The following is a 19,123-nucleotide window of genomic DNA, read 5'->3' on the forward strand; positions in this document are numbered from 1 at the left end:
GTAGAAATATTATCATACTAAATGTGCATTGTAAAAAATGACCATGGACCTTGAGGGTCTCTTGGATATTCTAAGAAAGACAAAGAGAATAAAATATCAAATAGGAAAACATAACTTCCACACAAAGAAAATACAAAAAGTTATTAATTTTTTGTTTCTATCTTGTATTTATTCACAGGCGATTTCGTATGAACATATATAATTTCCTTTTATAGGAAAACGAAATCTATCTTAAATAAAGATAAAAGACTTCATTTTTTACAAGTTAATATTTATTGCCTAGAACAAAATTAACAGTGAAAAAATATAAAATAAATAAAACATGTAATTTATCATTGTTTCAATGTTAGCTATAAACTAGTATATTCTATCTTTTGAACAACTTAATAATCTTATTTTAATAAAATAATTTAACAAGTGTGAGCACTCAAGAGCAAGTACTTACAAGGTATTGAAGGGAGAAAAAAAAACTTGAACTTATACATCAAATTTTTGGAAAGAGACTATAGATATGACAGTTTTACACAAATGAGTTTTTCTTTTTAAGTTTAAATCTTAATTTGAAGTTTCACATTGAAAAATATATACGAATAAAAAGCATATAAGTATAAATACTTATTAATAATTTAGGTAATGTCTTATTAAAACTTCGAGTTAAATATGATAATTCATTTGCATGGTTGATTCTTGGCATATTAATAAAACAATTTATATTATATTTTCTCTTACATATTAGGAATAAATAGTATAAAAAATAAATTAATGATCAGTATAAATTTTGTGGAGCTCTTGTATTGAAAGTCATTCCCAACCATATACAAATCCATATATGAAAAGTTTTTTTTTAATGTAAATGTTACATATGTGTTTTTTTAATTTGAACTAATAATGGTATAATTTATCAAAAACACCATTTAGTGCTCGTTAATAATTGAAACTTTAAAGAGAATATTTAATATGGAAGAGATTTACCATTAAAGAATAAAAATGTTAATAATGGAACAAATATAAATGATAAAGAAGGTCAATCCTAATGCATAATAATGTTCAATATAAAAATATAAGTTTGTTTTGATTCCATGATCAATTTTGGAAATTTCAATCGAGTCCATAATAAATTTTGGTGGCCTGTTAAATTATCCATATTTTAAATTTTTTTAATTGAGTCCCGATAGTTAAATGTTTCTATTAATTGTAGAGCTGTCAAAATGGGTAATCCGGCCCGATCCGGCTGAATCCACCACGAGTTGATGATTTAGTGAGCCAATCTAATCCGGCTCATTTTTTAGTGAACCAAAAAAATTTGAACTCGGCTCGACCCACCACAGATTGGCGGGTTAAACGGGTTGGCTCACGGGTTCACTTAAATAAAAAAATTTTATTTTTTTATTTTTTTTAGTCAAAACTAAATTGTAATTCTAATTAAAATTTAAATAAATTTTAATACAATTCAAATACAAACCAAAATAAAAAAAAATACAAATTATTCATGTGTTGGATAAAAATACAATCTAACATGACCCAAATGTAAAGTCCAACTTAATAAAAAAAATAAAAACACTTTTGTGACCCTTTTATTTGCCGGTTGGTGAGCCAACCCGGCTCACCACGGGTTCAACCCGGATGAGTCGGTCAAAAATCAACCCGTATTAAAATTTGTAAAAAAATTTCAACCCAACCCTGCCTGAACCCGTGGTGGGCCGGGTTGACTCGCGGGTTCTAACCCATTTTGACAACTCTAATTAATTGTGTGATGTGGCAGTTATCATACATTGTCATCTTGGTTGGATGTCATCACATGATATTTTTGTTACAATATATCATAACGACGAGAACTTTACCCAAAACATGTATTGTATTTAACAAAAATTGTTTTTAACTTTAATTAAAATTATAAAATAGAAAATATAAATTATAAAAATATTAAATATATAACTATCAAATTATGAATTATGAAATTACAAAAAATAAAGATAAAAAATTTACAATTCTAACAAAAGCAAAATGATTAAAAAAATAAAAATACAAAATGAAGTTTAATACTAATAAACATTCTAATTTAATGAACTAATATTAGACAATAAAAAAAATATTGATTAAAAAATGTAAAAAATAAATACAATGCTTGATCTAAAAATACAATTTTTTGTTACGTTAAAGTTAAAGTCTCCTTCGTAATCCTTTATTAATGCATTCATCATCTTATAATGAAGATTTATTCGTTGCAAGTGTTAGTGCATATTCACAAGTATTGTTTGCATAAAAAAATCATTATTGGAATGTAAATATAATCATGAAGACTCGCAATGATTAAAAGTGGACAAAGAAAATAATTCATCGTTGTAAATAATTTATTTCTTTTTAGTTTATATTTTTTTTCAGTGAAATTCATTGAGCTTTAGCTGTAAATATTTACCTACTAAATAAATATTTAATATATTAATTTAAAAGTTTGACAATGTTATCATAAGTAATTATAACAGTAAGTGTTGGAGTTGAAGTGTACACCAAGAGTAAATGCTAGAGAAATACTTATTTAATATAAAAATGTATAACAAATAAATTAACATTGTATCGTTTATATATGTTATCAAAAGAGAAAAGTGATTTTTTAAATAGAGTTACTCACAAGTAAGAACATTGTCTTACAACCTGGAAAGGATGGATGGAGTTACAAAATTACTAACCTAAAGTTAAACTGTGTTGTCGCAATCCCACTTTGAAAAAATGGTATCAAGTCATTAGTTGTTCTGACATGATTGTTCTATTCTTCTTTAAACTCATATCTATGCCTTTCAAAATAATTTTACTCGAATTAAACGTGTATCATGAAATTAGGCGACAAAGCCCTAATAGTTATAGTTTTTTTATGTGTTAAAAAATGCCATACACATTAAACAAATCTAATAATTGTTTTTAGCAGTTTATGAGCACATTTGGTGTTAAGAAAAATGTATTATGAAATTTGAGATTAGAAGTTAAAAATTTGGTGTTGAGGTATTGGAAATGACAAGAGCAGAAGGCCTGGATGAAGAACGTTAACTTTTTTCCAATTTAGTGGGGCGTGACAAGTTAAAGGTTTTGATTGAATGTTTGAATTTTAAATTGGTCCTTCACTTTCATTTAACACCTAAACCTAGCTAGGAGTAACACAACAGGGGTACATATAACTATATATATCAATGTGTGGAGCAATGTGTATAATCTGAAGGATATAACGTTGCGTTCAATGGCGGAGGCAACAGCTATGACGGAAGTCGCTTGTTATGGAAATCAGAGTTTTTAATGGCATCACTCTCAGCGTTTGTTTGTTTCAGATAGGAGGCATTGAGACGGAAAAGAAATAATTGATGTGTTGAAAATGGTGTGGTAAAGATAAGAGTGAAAGAGTTGCCCTAAGCATGGTGAAAGGGAGAAAAGGGTTAACGGTTGGGTGACGGAGAGAGACGGAAAGTAAGGGTCCCCAGTGGGCACATGGGAGCGGCGTTGACGATGAAACGAGAAAGAGCATAGGACGTTTATGACAAAGCCTGCAATAGCTTTCGTTAATTTGGCAAAGAGGTGTCCCATTTGAGGCAATGCAGCTCCCCCCACCTTCCCTTTGTATTTCTCTTTCCCTCATTAACTCATTATCCTATTCCTGTTCCTATTATCACTCAGAATCCGCAGAAGCAGATAGAAAGGAACAGAAGCATAAGCATAAGCATAAGGAAGCAGAAAGCAGCAGCAACAGCTATGGCTCGTGGAAAGATCCAGATCAAGAGGATAGAGAACACCACCAACCGCCAAGTCACTTACTCCAAACGACGCAATGGCCTTTTCAAGAAGGCCAACGAGCTCACCGTTCTCTGCGATGCCAAGGTTTCTATTATTATGTTCTCCAGCACTGGCAAACTCCACGAGTACATTAGCCCCTCCACCTCGTACGTTCATATTCTCTTCTCTTCTCTTCTCTTCGATTCAATTCAATTCCCAAACAAACCCTATACCTACCTACCTATCTAATGTCCTTTTTCTTTTCCAGAACAAAACACTTCTTTGATCAATACCAGATGACCCTAGGAGTTGATCTCTGGAACTCTCACTACGAGGTTCTCTTTTCTCTCTCCTCTCTCTCTCTCTTTTTTCTTCAGATTTACTTCTTCCAACTCATTTTCTTTCTTCTTCTTCTTCGCCAGAATATGCAAGAGAACCTGAAGAAACTCAAAGAGGTCAATAAGAATCTTCGCAAGGAGATTAGGTATAATTTTCTCGCTCAGTGTTTTTCTTCTGGATCTGCACATGTTTTATATGTTTACTTGCTCATGGCTTAGGCAGAGGATGGGAGATTGCCTCATCGATCTGAACATGGAAGATCTAAAGCTCCTGGAGGAAGAAATGGACAAGGCCGCCAAGATTGTTCGTGAGCGTAAGGTGAAATTACTTTCCGCTTTTTTTCTCTCACACCTTAATTAATGTGTGCATGTGTCTTAATTCAAAACTTGCTAGTGTCGGCTACCTATCTATATATAGATAGCTAGATATACATATCATGGAGGTACAGATTTGAGAGTGCTAACTATTTTGGCATCAGTTTTATCCAGGATATAGTTTCTTTTGTTGAAATTTATATACATTATAGTTCCTAATTAAATTCTTAACTTCTATGTTGTTTGCCCTTATTAAAATGAAGATTACAAAAGTTGAGATTATTATGCCTAGTTATTCTAATGCATTGGATTACATCAAAATTCTTCAGCTATGATTAAAAGTCAATGACGGAAATTATTTGATTGTTAGGGTAGGATTTCATGTTTAACTTTAACACCTGGTCGTCCAAAAGTACCATTTTCCTTTCTGATCAATAAGATTGATAAATTTGGTATTTCTTTTCACTTGTTCATTAATTTTTGAAATCTAACTTGGAGTTGGTATATATTTTTTAGTTTATATATACCTTAGGAGTACATAGGAACAAAGCTTGTTTACGATGAGCGTGCAGTAATGGTTAATTAGTTCTCCAATATTGAATTGGTTTGAGATATCAAACTCTGCTGAATTTTGGGGACCCCCTTTGTTCTTTTGGATTCATTCCCTGTGACACAATGTTCGGATCTGAGCAAAACCACATGAGTACACGACATCATTCGAAACTGTATATTTTCAATTAAAAAAATGTGAAGTTATAATACAAAATTTGCTTCTTTTCTGGGTAGAATTTATTTCTATTGGTGAAGGTGTGTTATGTGTCTTCTTTTTCCAGTTCACTTGTTAATCTGGAGCTAGCTGGAGCTGCTCAATATTTATTCTGAACATATATATATATATATATATATATATATATATATATATATATATATATATATATATATATATATATATATATATATATATATATATATATGATGCTCTGGATGACTTGTCCACGTCAACAATTCTTAATAATATTTTTTTCATAAGAAAATTTAGTATGAAATTTTTGTGAAAAAAATCATGCTATAACAAGGAATTAAAAGTATACCCACTATTACTTCTTAAAAAAATTTAAGTACAGTCTTCAAAAAAAATCATTTTTTCCTATAATTAATTTCGTAATATTTTTTTAATTTTTATTTCATTCCTTTAGATTACATGCTAAATTTTGTTTTCATGCATGAAAACGTAACTCCTTTCGACAAACTTTCTCAGGCTATAAAACCTATTTTCAATTATTATCTATTTATCCATACAAGGACACACAAAATATTATTAGACAGTTTTAGATACCCACTTTTCCATAACTAGAGTTTCATTATTTCTTTCTTAAATCTAAAAACTAAATACATATTGCTTTAGATGGAATGAAACACTGGTGATGGTTCAAGATCCCTAATAATTTTTTCGTACAACCCTTCTTCTTTCTTGATAGCTTCCTTTCTTACACTGTCTCCGAAAGTTATTTGCACCAAGCAAGTAATACTGTTGTTTACCGAAGTTAAACTGTTGAATGTGATTAAAATGGAAACACTCTAATTAAGACTAGTGCCAGATTTTATTACAAAACATGTGCAGTGGAACATAATTTGGTTGCTTTTAAAAGGAAACACACAGTGGTTGTGGTCCTGTTTGAAGATTTCGAATTTACCATATCATACCATGCTAACGAGTTCCTTAAATTGTGACAACTGTTGACAGTATAAAGTGATAACAAACCAGATTGACACCCAAAGGAAGAAGGTAAAGTAGTGAACATATCTCGTTAATTCCGTTTTCTTTGGTGCTTGTTTCACTTCATTTTATTACTGACATTTCTGATTTTTCTTCTTCTTTTAGTTTAATAACGAGAAAGAAGTGCACAACAGGCTCTTGCGTGACTTGGTATGTAATTTAGCACATTTATGTTGTTGATTTCAGTATACCTCATGCTTCCTAACTTATATACAAACACACGAAGTGAAAACAACAATTGTATAGTCTTCTATTTCTTCGTATATATACATATCAGTTATGTTTCTGATATTGATCTCTTGATCTTTATGTTAAAATTTTGGTTTGAGATTGGAAGTTACTTTGCTTCATTAATGAGTTTTGGTGTGTTGAAGGATGCAAGAGCAGAAGATCCACGTTTTGCATTGATAGAGAATGGAGGAGAGTACGAGTCTGTGATCGGGTTCTCAAATTTAGGTCCACGCATGTTTGCCTTGAGCCTACAGCCAAGCCATCCTAGTGGTCATAGCGGACCAACCTCTGATCTCACCACTTACCCCTTACTTTTCTAGTATCCATCGGAAATACCATCTTCTCTCGGTTTTCAATAAGTAATAGCCCTTAAGTTTTAAGTTATGTTCCCTCAACTTTACTTATATATGTCACCAAAACAATCTCACCAATCTTCTGCATGTTTCAATTATAATTTGCAACTCATCAACTATTACTTCTACTGCTATTTACCCTAATCATACCTCATCAACTATTATCTCTGTATGTTACTTACTGCTGTTTACCCTAATCACAGAAATGTGTCCTCTTTTCATTCGCAGAACGTTGAGTATGGTTATTTTATTCATAGATGGACTATATATATATATATATATATATATATATATATATATATATATATATATATATATATATATATATATATATATATATATATTCAGTTACATCTGAGTGTTTAAAAGATTAGTCAAATCACTATCAACTATGAAAATATATTGATTTCACAGTTAAAAATAAATAAATTTATTTATCCTGACTTAAATAAAATTAGAGAATATATATCTAATTTTAAACTAGGAATTAACTTTATTAATTTTTTAATAAAATTACCATTGCATTTTTTCTACTTTTTACATGACACTTGTCTTTTTCGTTTACTTTTAATCAAATGATAAATTCCTCTTCTTCCATATGTTTTTAATCCTATGTTATTTTAAAAAATACATATTGATAAGGAGTCAATTAAAAGTATGGAAAGTAAAACTTCAAATTTTAAATATGAAAATATATTTTTATAAATAAAAACTTCACTCTTTTAAGTTTTTTGTTATATGATTTAATACTTTCCCTTGTTCTAAAACAGTTCTTATAATCCCTTAAATTGTTAATAATATAACATTTATATTTTTTATTTGATTTATTATACTTATTTTTTATAACATACTTATACTTGTAAAAAAAGGCATATTTAAATATAATAATAAGTAATGAAGTTAAATCACATATATATTATAACTATTTGTTCATTTATATTGAAATATAAATGTTCAATATTTTATAAGAAAAATTATAATTAAAGTATAACTTTTTCCAATATGATGTTAATATAAATTGTTTAAATCATTCAATTTTTGATAGTTTTTATATTTTTTTAAACTTTACTTTTTCTTTATTTAAGATGAATAATATTTTCTTACAAATGTAAAAAGATAAATATTTTGCTTGAGTTTGAAACTGAAAATTAATAACTAAATAAAATATTTATTATATTTAAATAGAGTATTATATATTTAAAATTAATTATGAACAGTTTGATTGTTCGAATAACCACATATATTTATAGTTATTAAAGTATATTTTATATTATTTTTATAAAAAAAACAAATATATTAAATAAGTTTGACTCTTGAAATACAAAAAGAAAAATAAAATCAGCAATATAACTTTTCTTGCTATATAACATTGCTAAAAAATATCTTTATCATATCATTACATACAATCTCATCCAAAAATTAAATTTTACATTACAATCCATATACTATAATATATAAGAGTTATAGTAACCTATCTAAAATTTGACCCTCTAAATATATAGAATGGTCCTATTCTTTTTCATTCCTCATAATAATAATTTGCATTGATTATTTCAGACCTTGTGACCTTCGTCTAAGCTTTCAAATGATGATAACATACATCTTTGAAATAAAAATATAGTAAAGAGCATAATATATATATATATATATATATATATATATATATATACATAGTAATTATCACGGTTAAACGTTTAGATGTATAGTAATTATTATGATCTAGCAACATTTTCAATACTTGATCCATCATTCTTTTACACGCACAATCAATAGAGACTATCAATATATAGGTTACCAAGATAACAACTACTATTCTAAGTATTTGATCCTTGATTGAATTAAATCTTCCTCATGTCCTATCCTTTCTTTTTTGTACTGCTATGACAAAGAATAGCAAAAAGAAGAAAAGACAACATATGCATTATGGCTATTGTGATTAATCCTTGTTTATCAACAAGTAGACAACTTCAGAGTTCAGTTTATGATAAATATTGTACCACATACTGCTAGTACTACTCATTCTCTTTGTGCACACCTCCAATAACATTTTTCGTTAACCTAAACAAGACTATTTTATAATGTGCATAGTTGTTTTTTATTCATCATAATCATGACTAACATAGTGTTTTTATACATTCCAATAGATATTGGTACCAATATGAATAAGATAATATAACATGAGGAAATTTGTATCTTAACCATTCACAAGCTTTTAATTGGGCCATACAAAAATACTTTCTCGACATCTAGCTTTCCTTGATTAAAGATCATCTTATTTATTTGCTTTCATATGCTTTAAATTAAGGGTGAGCAAAAAATCTAATTTTCTTGATTCAATCCACTTTTGCTCCAATCCAATCCATTTATAATCCATTTTATTAAAAATCCAATCCATTTAATGGATATGGATTTCAATCTAATCTACATTTTATATATTTTATGGATTGGATATCCATTTTATAAATCAAGATTTTTAAATATGGATAATCCAAACAATCCAATCCAAATTTTCAATTTAAATTTTTAGTTGGGTTAGACTAAAGGTTGAGATGGACTATGTTAAATTCAGACTTGGACGGGTCTTGCTCGACAACTTATACGGATCGGGCAGACCCGACGACCATAAGAGGTTGGACGGGCCTAAAGATATGATCAGGCTAGGCGGGCACGACAAACCGAACGAGTCGATCGGGCCCAACAATCCGGAAAATTCGAGTGAGCCTGATGACCCGAACGGGGCAGGCGGGCCCAATGACTTAATGAGTCAGGTGAGCCCAAAGACCCGAATGGGCCAAACGGGCCCGAAGACTCGAATGGGGCAAATAACCTGGACAGGCCCGACGACCCGCACGGGTCTGATGACCTACATGGGCCTTACAACCCGGATGGGCACGACGACACAAACGGGTCGGACGACCCGGATGGGTCGGACAATTCAAACAGACCTGACGACTCGGACGACCCAGACGGGTCTGACGACCCGGACGAACCTGACGACTTACACGGGCCTTACGACCCGGATGGCCCGACGACACGAACGGGCACGTCGACCCGGACGAGGCCTACGACCCAGACGGGCTCGACGTCCAGATGGGCCCGATCACCCAAACGGGCTTGATGACCTTAACGTACCTGACGACCCAGACGGGCCCCACGACTCGAACGTGTCTGACTACCCGATTGGGCCCGACTGTTTGGACAGGTTCGTTCGGGTCGTCGGGCCCATTCGGGTCGTCCGGCCCGTTCCCATCCTCAAGCCTATTCGTGTTTTCGGGCCCGTCTAGGTCGTCGAGCCCATTTGGGTCGTCGGGCCCATCCGGGTTATCCGGGCCTTAATGACACAAGTTTTAAAAAATTCAATTTAAATTTCTTTTATAAAAAATGGGATTCTGGATTTTGATCTTGATCCAAATATTTGGATTGGATTTAAATCTTGATCCAAATATTTGGATCTGAATTTTAAAAAAATCCAAACTACTTTTGCTAAAAAAATGGATTTGAGTCAAAAATCTAATCCAATTATTTGGATCTAAAATGGATGTGGATTGGATCATTAAAAATCCAATCCATGCCCACCCCTACTTTAAATGATTGATATCCAAACTATCCTCCAAAATATTTTATTGATGTGAAATTTGTCTATATTTCTCATAGTAAAAATAATCCTAATAAATTGTGGTGCAAAAAATATACACATTTTTTTTCTTTATTGTAAATGTTAGTTGTTAATTTTTGTTATTAAGTATTGTTGATATACAATAACACATGATTGAATTTTGCATTGTTAAAATGTTTTACGTTAAAAGTTTTCTTGACATATCCATTTTTTTTCTCATGCAAATTTATAATTTGTAGTGGTTCTTCAATTATATATAACTCATTAAATACAAAACAAATACTAATATATATATATATATATATATATATATATATATATATATATATATATATATTTAAATGTATATTAAACTAAAACTAATATAGATATTAAATTATATTAATTTTAATCTACTAAGATAGTATAATAAAAAAATGATAATAACAACATAGATAAATCTCATTATACAAATAGAAAATTTTCAATTTAAAAATTTAATCTCTAACGAGATTAACTAATTCAATACTTTAACCATGTGTCATTTAAAACAAATAGCATCAAAAGTAGAATTTTGAAATGAATTATCTGTTTATACTAAATACATTTAAAAACAATTACACAAAAAATTGAAGATCAAATTAAAGTACACGTAAACACAAGCTTACAAATAAAAGTAGCACTCAAGATTAGTTTATACATCACTGTAACTATTTGAAACAATTATGCTATTTTTTTAATACTTTATAAAAAAATATTATATAGACTAAAAATATAATTAGTTTTCTTATTTAATTTAAATATATTTAAATTAAGTATGTTATTAGATATTCTAGAAATTGTTAATTTTTAAGACATGTATTTTAAAATCATATATAAAGAGAATACAACTCTTTGTTGTCATATTTTGTTCCTTTAATTTTATCCTCTTAATTATTACTTTTTAAATTTAGGCTTAAATATTTTTTTGGTCCTCATTTTTGTAGTGTTTATTGCGGATGGTCCTCATTCTCACATAATGTTTAAAATGGTCATCATTTTTATAGAATGTTTAGAATGATCCTCATTTTCGCAATTCATGTTTTATTTGGTTCTTTTCTGTAACGCCATTTAAATCATTAACGGAACATTGTACATGTGACACGATTTGTATTAGGGTGGATTACGTGTAGTGTACAGGTGGCTTAATTAGATATTTGGGGATAAATAAGTGAGCTAGGGTTTTGGTAGGGAAAGTTTGGGCAGTTAGTTTGTATTAAGCCACCTGTACAGTACACGTAACACACCCTAATATAAATCGTGCCACATGTACAATGCTCCGTTAATGATTTAAATGCCGTTACAGAAAAGGACCAAATAAAACATGAATTGCGAAAATGAAGATCATTCTAAACATTCGGTAAAAATGAGGACCATTTTAAACATTATGTGAAAATGAGGACCATTTGCAACAAACACTCTAATGAGGAACAAAAAAGTATTTAAGCCAATTATATTTATATATTATTTACAATAAAATTTATTTTTCAATTTTATTATTCTAATAACAATTTTTTTTGAATTTGAATTATGTACTCTTTTATTATTTTAGTAACTATTTTTTAAATTTAAATAATTATTCATAATATTATTTACATAACATTACTTACAATTTTGTTATTTTAATAATTAAAACTTATTTTATTTATAGTTATGATTTTATATATCTTTTATTTTTTTAATTTTACTATTTAGTTTTTTTTTTAAATTTAAATAATTTATAGATATTGAAAAATGTGTATACATGCATACATGTTTACGCCAGTATTTTTAAAAACATTGAATACAAGTAAAAAATATGTATTATTTCGACGTAGAAGTAATGTTTTCATTTGGATTGAGAAACAAATGTATTATTGTTTGAAACAATTTCACTAAAACAATATGATTCTCTGAATAAACATGTTATTATTTTTTACTCATGTAAGTACATTGTTTTCATGTTCAATAAAGATCAACATTGAAGTAATTTAAGGAAAAAAATCAATATTTTATTAATTTTTTCACATGTATGAAGGGAAATGATTAATATATTTTACTTATTAAAATAAATTTACTAAATTTATATTTTTTTTAATAATAAAATACTTTTACCTTCTATAAATATAAAGATGCAATTCAGTTGAAGGTAAATTAAGAAAAAATAAATATTTCATTAAAACCTAATAAATTGAATCAATTTCGTTTGCATTCATTTTAAGAATGAAAAGTTCAAACGAAACGTATAAATGATGAAGTATTTTGTGACGATAACTGAGTAATTTATATTTTTTATTTTATGATTTATGATGAAAACTTAAAGGCTTAGCCCAAAAAGGACAAATGAAAAAGAAATCCCGGTGAATCGTAACAAACAAACGCGGTTTCTTTCTTGCGCCTTAAAAGGCTAAAACCCTTGTATTTCTACAGTCTTGAGCGTTGCACGAAAAGCGTGACACACATAGCAGAGGGGTTTTGGTTTCAGAGTGAGACAGACACACTCCCAAGACGAGGCGGAGACGGAGGCGGAGGCGGAGACGGTGGTGAGTGACGATGGGAGCCCTGGCTACATTAGCCCCTTGGATTCCCGAGGACGATCTTTTGCTCAAGAACGCCGTTGAGGTTTTTCATTTCTCCTTCTATTCGCTTTCAATTTCCGATTTATATTCATTTTCTTTCTCTTTCCCTCTCTCATTCTCTTGTATTCTGCTACCTTTTTCCACAATCATTCCCCTCTAATTTCAATTTAAACCCTCTCTCTTGCTTATACATTTTTGTTGCCTGTATACCAATACACTCACAATTTCTCTTACAAATAATAATACTAATCGTATGTAAAGCAAACCATGGAATTGGCGCCTGCATTGTTTTTAGTATAGGCTTTAAAAGAAAGAGTAAAAAGTTAGTTCCGAGAGAAAAGTTTCGAACAAATAGATCTATCTATATGATGTTCTGGTTTTCATTTTGGAGAATAGTCCATTGTTCGTGTTTTAGTGTTTACATTAATGTTTAACTTTTAATTTATAGGCCGGTGCTTCACTAGAGTCACTTGCCAAAGGTGCAGTGCAATTTTCTCGGAAATATAACATCAGAGAGATACAAGATAGGTGGTATTCTCTCCTATATGATCCTGTCATTTCTGCCGAAGCTTCTGCGGGTATGACAAACTTTGAGCTTTCAGCTTCGCCTCTCCCGTCCAAGTTTTACAGGTTTGGACATTCCAAGGAACAGAAAGTTGTTTCAACTAAGAGAAAGTCTGGAAGTGTTCGCAATTTGTATTATGCAAGACTCAAAAGAATTCGCAATAGCATGTTAACTTCCATGGACTTGAGTTTTCTAGTTGATCCAGGAAATGGTAATTATGCAGAACATGAAAGTCACCCCTTATCTGGAACCTGCATGCCTGAAGGTGGAACTTTAAATCTCCCTGTTCAGTATGATTTTCCTCCTGAAAATGTGATGGATGATAATGTGGTTTCTAATGGAGTTCCTGCCAGTGTGTTTTTCCCGGGAATTGAAAGTGCAGTTGAAGAGAATTTGCCTGTCCAGCTAAATAATGTACTTAAGGAAGAACCTCAATTTATTGGAGACAACGTGCCTTTGGATGAAGCTGTTGAGGAATTGGATATTCCTGGAGAATTGACTATTGATGGGTGGATTGGTGACGATAATTTAGGGAGAATACCTTTGCCCACATTGGATGACATCAACAATGACCCTGGAAATATGTGTCCTGATTTTGATGAAAAAAACGCATTTGATTCAACTGAGTTAGAGTGTGGAACATCATTTAACTTAGCTTCACTTCCTGAAATACCAGTCTGGAGTACAGATGAGGGCATCAAAGAGTCTGATTTGCCATGCGATGGTTTTAATGATTCGATTGCTTGTGGGGAGGCTTATTTGGAAGAACTGTCCAATTCTCTCCTGAACTTCAGTAGTGAGGAAGAGCTCTTTCTGATGGATGTTGATGGAGAAGAAGGGATTGACAAATCTTACTTTGATGGTCTGAGTTCGCTCCTACTAAATTCTACAAATGATGTTAATCCAAGTCAAGTCCCTAAAAAGGATGAAGCAGAGCTGCAAGTCCCTAAAACAGATGGAACAGAGTCGTTAACGGCCTCACAGGCACATGTTCTAAATCAGTCAGTTTCATGTCACAAAGAGTTAGAAGACAACCCAGGGTCAACCTCTAGTGGTGTACAAGTAGTTCACAAATTAGAATTCCAAATGTCATCTCCTCCCTTGGCTGAAGATCCCCTCTTTCATGAACTAACTAATGAATTTCCTTTCTGTTCGCTAAACACTGAGGAACAAGAAATTCCAGATAACGAAGACGTTTTCCTACCATTTGATGTGCCTCCTGTCATATTTCCCCCTTCATCTAAACTGATTTTTAAAGCATCCAAAAAACGAATTTCATCATCTGTTCAGGATTATGGATTTAATAGACATAGAGCCAACGAAAGAGGTAAATCTTTGATGCATGCAGAGAAGAAAATCCGTGTAGAATCTCAATCATCTTCTCAGATGATGGGATCTCCTAGCTTCCTTGTACCTGATGGTGGTTCTAAGGTAAAATGCGAGTTGCCTGCTAGTCATGCATCACGCATAGTATCTACGACTTCTGTTACTGTTTCTGGTAGCTTAGGTGGAAATGATGCTGCAAACACTACAAATGCTCTTCTGCGTGCAAATAGAAAGGAAGAAGCTACCAACGCTGACTTGGCAAAGGATCAATGCGATCATATATCAAATCTTTTCATTAAGAAATCAGCAGCTAGTTCTAACGACTTACGAAATAATCCCCAACTTCATGGTTCTGCCATGAAGAATGAGCAAGATTTAGGTTTGTCACTTCAAAATCACCAGTTGAAAGTTGCTGAAGTTGGATCCTCAGATATTCTTGAGTCAGAGCTGGTAGCAGACCCTCTAACACTAGATGAGGAAGAGCATGATATAGAGAGCGACGATGAGCTTCCTTCTTATTCTGACGTAGAAGCAATGGTAAGCTGTATTTCACCACTCTTTCTGTCAACACTTAGCCTTTCATTCTCATTCTCTGACTTACACATTCTTCCCTCCTACAGGTACTTGATATGGACTTGGATCCTGATGATCATCAGGATTCTTGTTATAGTGAGGAAGGTATTACAAAGCCATATTTTTTTTTCTGTACTCTTATTTGTCATTTTATTTGGAGAAGAGATATGGAGAACATACCTGAAGTAAAGTGATAACCTAAATCAATGCTATGGGAGCATGCATCAGTTCCTCGGGTTGTTGACTGCTTCTAAGGGATTCTTTATGGTTGCTCATATTTTTACATATCTTTACAAATTGCTAAGTAAAGATAAAATGAGAGGCATTTTGGGGAGAGGGGGTTGAGGCGTTTTTCCCCAAGATATTACAATCCTTTAATACTCTTTCCAATGATTTCCAGTTCGTTGTTAAAGTAATATTTGATCTGCAAATATGTCCATAATTTCTCCATGCGTTTGGTGTTGTATATTTTGCTTGATCATCATATATATCCATCAAATATGCTTGTGGAACTTATTGAGTATTGTTTTGATTCTTTTTAATTACAAAATTCACACTAAGATCAATGATAGCGTATTAATTTTTCACTGTTGCTACCACCATCTACTTTCTTTCAGTATAGCCTAACTTTATATCTTCTGGTTACACTCTAGTATCAAGATATCAACATGTGGAAAGTAAGCGAGCTATCATGAGGCTGGAACAGGGTGCCCATTCTTGTATTCAGAGAGCCATTAATGCACATGGAGCATTTGCCATTTTATATGGTCGCCACACAAAGCATTATATTAAGAAACCCGAGGTATATGAGCGTGTAAACTGCTTGCTTGGTCAACTTGTCATTTGAGAGATCTTTTTCATTCATTCCTTTTCAAAGCACTCAAAGCATAATGAGATTATCTATTTTTTGACTAGAAAAAAAATTCTCACATGCATTATATATGGTTTACGCCCATATTTGGTTTAGTTCAGATTGTTCTCCTGAGTTCAGGCAGCAATCTGTTTGTAAATTGAGTGAGTTTTGTGAGTAATTCAAAGAATGAAGGAAGTAGTAGTAGTTTTGGACAGACTTATTCTGCAATTATAAGCATAAATGTGCTTTAAAAGCAGTCTGTCATTGGGATAATTTTTTTCGATATTTAAGATGGCTCAATTCATCCTGCAGGTTCTACTTGGTCGAGCGACGGAAGGTTTTCCTGTGGACATTGACTTGAGTAAAGGAGGGTATAGCAATTCAATATCTCGACGTCAGGTTAGTTACATTTACGAATACTTGAATGTCAAGGCTGCAGTAACTTTTTTACTATATGTTGATAAAAACATGCAGAATGTACATCTCGTTTTCAATTCAGAAAATAATGTTTACATCACAAAAGAAGCTATACTGTACTAGTAACCTCAACATACCTTTTCTCCTAATTTTAGCTTCAAAGAAAATCAATGTCAGGCTGGAACTTAATGGAGGAAAAATTATGATTGGATATAATTTGTGATAGTGTATGAAGGATTTATGTAATGCTTTAATGCATCCGGGTTATTCATCTGGTCTTAAGGGGCATACTGTTTCATCCAGTCATGCTGTAATGATCATTTTACTTATGATGTGATGTTGACATGATGTAAATTCAGATAGTAGGGGTACAGAATTATAGTTTTTTTCATGTATAAGCTTAAGATATTGTAAGTTCAGCGTAGACAGTTAGGTGTAGTCTTCACTACCAAACAAGGTTGACTTAATTGATTATGTTTTCGTTGCTAACTTATATAGGCAATTATCAAGATGGATAAGGAGGGGTCATTCTACATCAAAAACTTTGGCAAGAGTTCAATTCTGGTAAATAGCAAAGAAGTGCACACTGGTCAGTCTCAAAGACTGCATACCAATTATCTAATTGAGGTATGATCATATGGCTCCTATCATTTCCTATACTTCTCTTCTATATACTGTCTTTTCTTATCCAGCTGAGTTCTCACCTCCCGGTATTCTTTGTGCAATCGGCATTCAATTGTGTTCCAAAACAAAATTATTATTCCTATATATCATATTCAGTCCCCTCGTCCTCGTGTTATCTGTATATCCTTTTATTTCTCTTTTTTTGTTTTAGCATTCAATCCGGTATCAGTAATAGGGGTCTATCGCCATCTTTATTGGTTAAGTTTTGTTGTTTTCATCTGTGTATGTTCTTGTCCATGTGTTGTTGAATCCTTCTGATTTAGTGCTGCTAGAATAATAGTCGTTACATGCCAAGCATCCCAGATAATGCCTAACGTCCAAGTTTCTGTAATTTGCATTACAACATCTATATTTATATTTTGTTTAAGCAGCGGGTAAGTGTTTAGGTTTTCCAGAATTGAATCGTGGGAGCTTGGTATGCTGGACAGTTAGATGTTGTCTTCACTACTAAATGTTTTCTTCTATTTATTAGTTGAATTAAACACGTAATCATGGCTTTGTTTGTACCTTCTACTTCAATGCCACTGTATATCCTTAATAAGGGTATAAAAGATATAGCTGGTGTTATAATTATTAGAATGACATGTTACTAGTTTCGTTATTCCAATTCCATATCTGCTTTCTTTTAGCGAGTCTATTTTGATTCATGAAATGATTGAATTTATATCTAAGCGGAAGGTAGAATTTCGTATCACTACTTTTTTGGGGGTAAGTAGGGTTGGCTGTGTTCAAAACTTAAACGATGTTGTTTGGATTATCTGTATTAGTAGGAAACGTGAATTCTTCGTAGAGTTTCTTTAGTTAAATTCACATAAGTCTCAAAATCAGCGGTCTGTTTTGTAGGTGAGGGGCATACCTTTGATATTTGAGATAAATCAAAATCGTGTGAAGCGGTACCTGGATCACATTTCTGACAATTCACAAACCTTTTAGTGTTGATTGTAAATGAAGCAAGAGGTCCACTAACACAGAAGGTGCTTATTTTTACTGCACTTTCTGATTTTTGGTAAATGGTAAGCAATGTCATTGCATTTATTGGTGAATTCGTGTTTCTCCCACAATGAATTTCTTTTCCCCGCAATAGCCGCAATAGTATAGATCACTCAACCTAAAGTTCTGTTATATGCTAAATTTATCCAACCCTGAAAGCGAAAACTGAATCTCATGACCACCCTGCATTCATTTTGTAAGGTCATGAAGACTCATGCTCTATTTTTGCCCCCGTTTCATTGGAAATATAATCTTTGAAACAGCAATTCTATTCATTCATTTATTTATTTATTACGGTTTAGTTTACCCTTGAACCTCTCTTTCTTTCTTCACTGGCCAACGATCGGTTATTTCAAAAAATAGCATTTTGATTTTGGGTGGACTTGGATAAGTAATAAGTATCATTTCATTAAATATCGTGGACCTTGTCATTTTTGTTTATTATTCATATTCAGATAATGTTTGTTTTGTCCTTTTAATTTTCACTTTTAATTACTAATGTATCACTTCCCTCTTTTATTTTTTATTTTTTAATTTGTCCTTTACCGACTTCAAATAATGTGAAAATGATAATATTTGTTTCCACCCAAATAATCCCTTACGGAATGTTTTATAGGAGAGAACATTTTAGCTATTTGTAGACGATAACTTTAGTTTACATCCTTGAAATCTAAAACTTGGAATACTGAATTTAATGTCAGGTATCAATTAGGAAAATATACCAGGATGTATTGTTTTGGTAGATTTATGTTT

At 31.7% G+C, this 19,123-nt stretch overlaps 2 protein-coding genes across 2 annotated transcripts; both read left to right on the forward strand.

Moving 5' to 3' along the window:
* The first annotated feature begins 3,583 nt into the window (after positions 1-3,583).
* On the forward strand, positions 3,584-6,942 carry AP3 (K-box region and MADS-box transcription factor family protein). The gene is made up of 7 exons (XM_028046882.2): positions 3,584-3,923; positions 4,025-4,091; positions 4,179-4,240; positions 4,314-4,413; positions 6,154-6,195; positions 6,292-6,336; positions 6,561-6,942. The coding sequence occupies exons 1-7, from the start codon at positions 3,736-3,738 to the stop codon at positions 6,735-6,737; spliced, it is 681 nt and encodes a 226-aa protein (XP_027902683.2). The 5' UTR covers positions 3,584-3,735; the 3' UTR covers positions 6,738-6,942.
* A 5,825-nt stretch (positions 6,943-12,767) lies between these two features.
* EMB1967 (Forkhead-associated (FHA) domain-containing protein) lies at positions 12,768-18,657 on the forward strand. The gene is made up of 7 exons (XM_028048588.2): positions 12,768-13,005; positions 13,411-15,390; positions 15,474-15,531; positions 16,080-16,228; positions 16,592-16,678; positions 17,195-17,323; positions 18,224-18,657. Exons 1-7 carry the CDS (start codon positions 12,937-12,939, stop codon positions 18,311-18,313), a joined length of 2,562 nt encoding a protein of 853 aa, XP_027904389.1. The 5' UTR covers positions 12,768-12,936; the 3' UTR covers positions 18,314-18,657.
* Positions 18,658-19,123: the final 466 nt, after the last annotated feature.

The sequence above is a fragment of the Vigna unguiculata genome, chromosome 9 (assembly GCF_037176805.1).
Source record: "Vigna unguiculata cultivar grain cowpea cultivar isolate G323 ecotype 2 chromosome 9, ASM3717680v1, whole genome shotgun sequence".
In the NCBI taxonomy this organism is placed as follows: domain Eukaryota; kingdom Viridiplantae; phylum Streptophyta; class Magnoliopsida; order Fabales; family Fabaceae; genus Vigna; species Vigna unguiculata.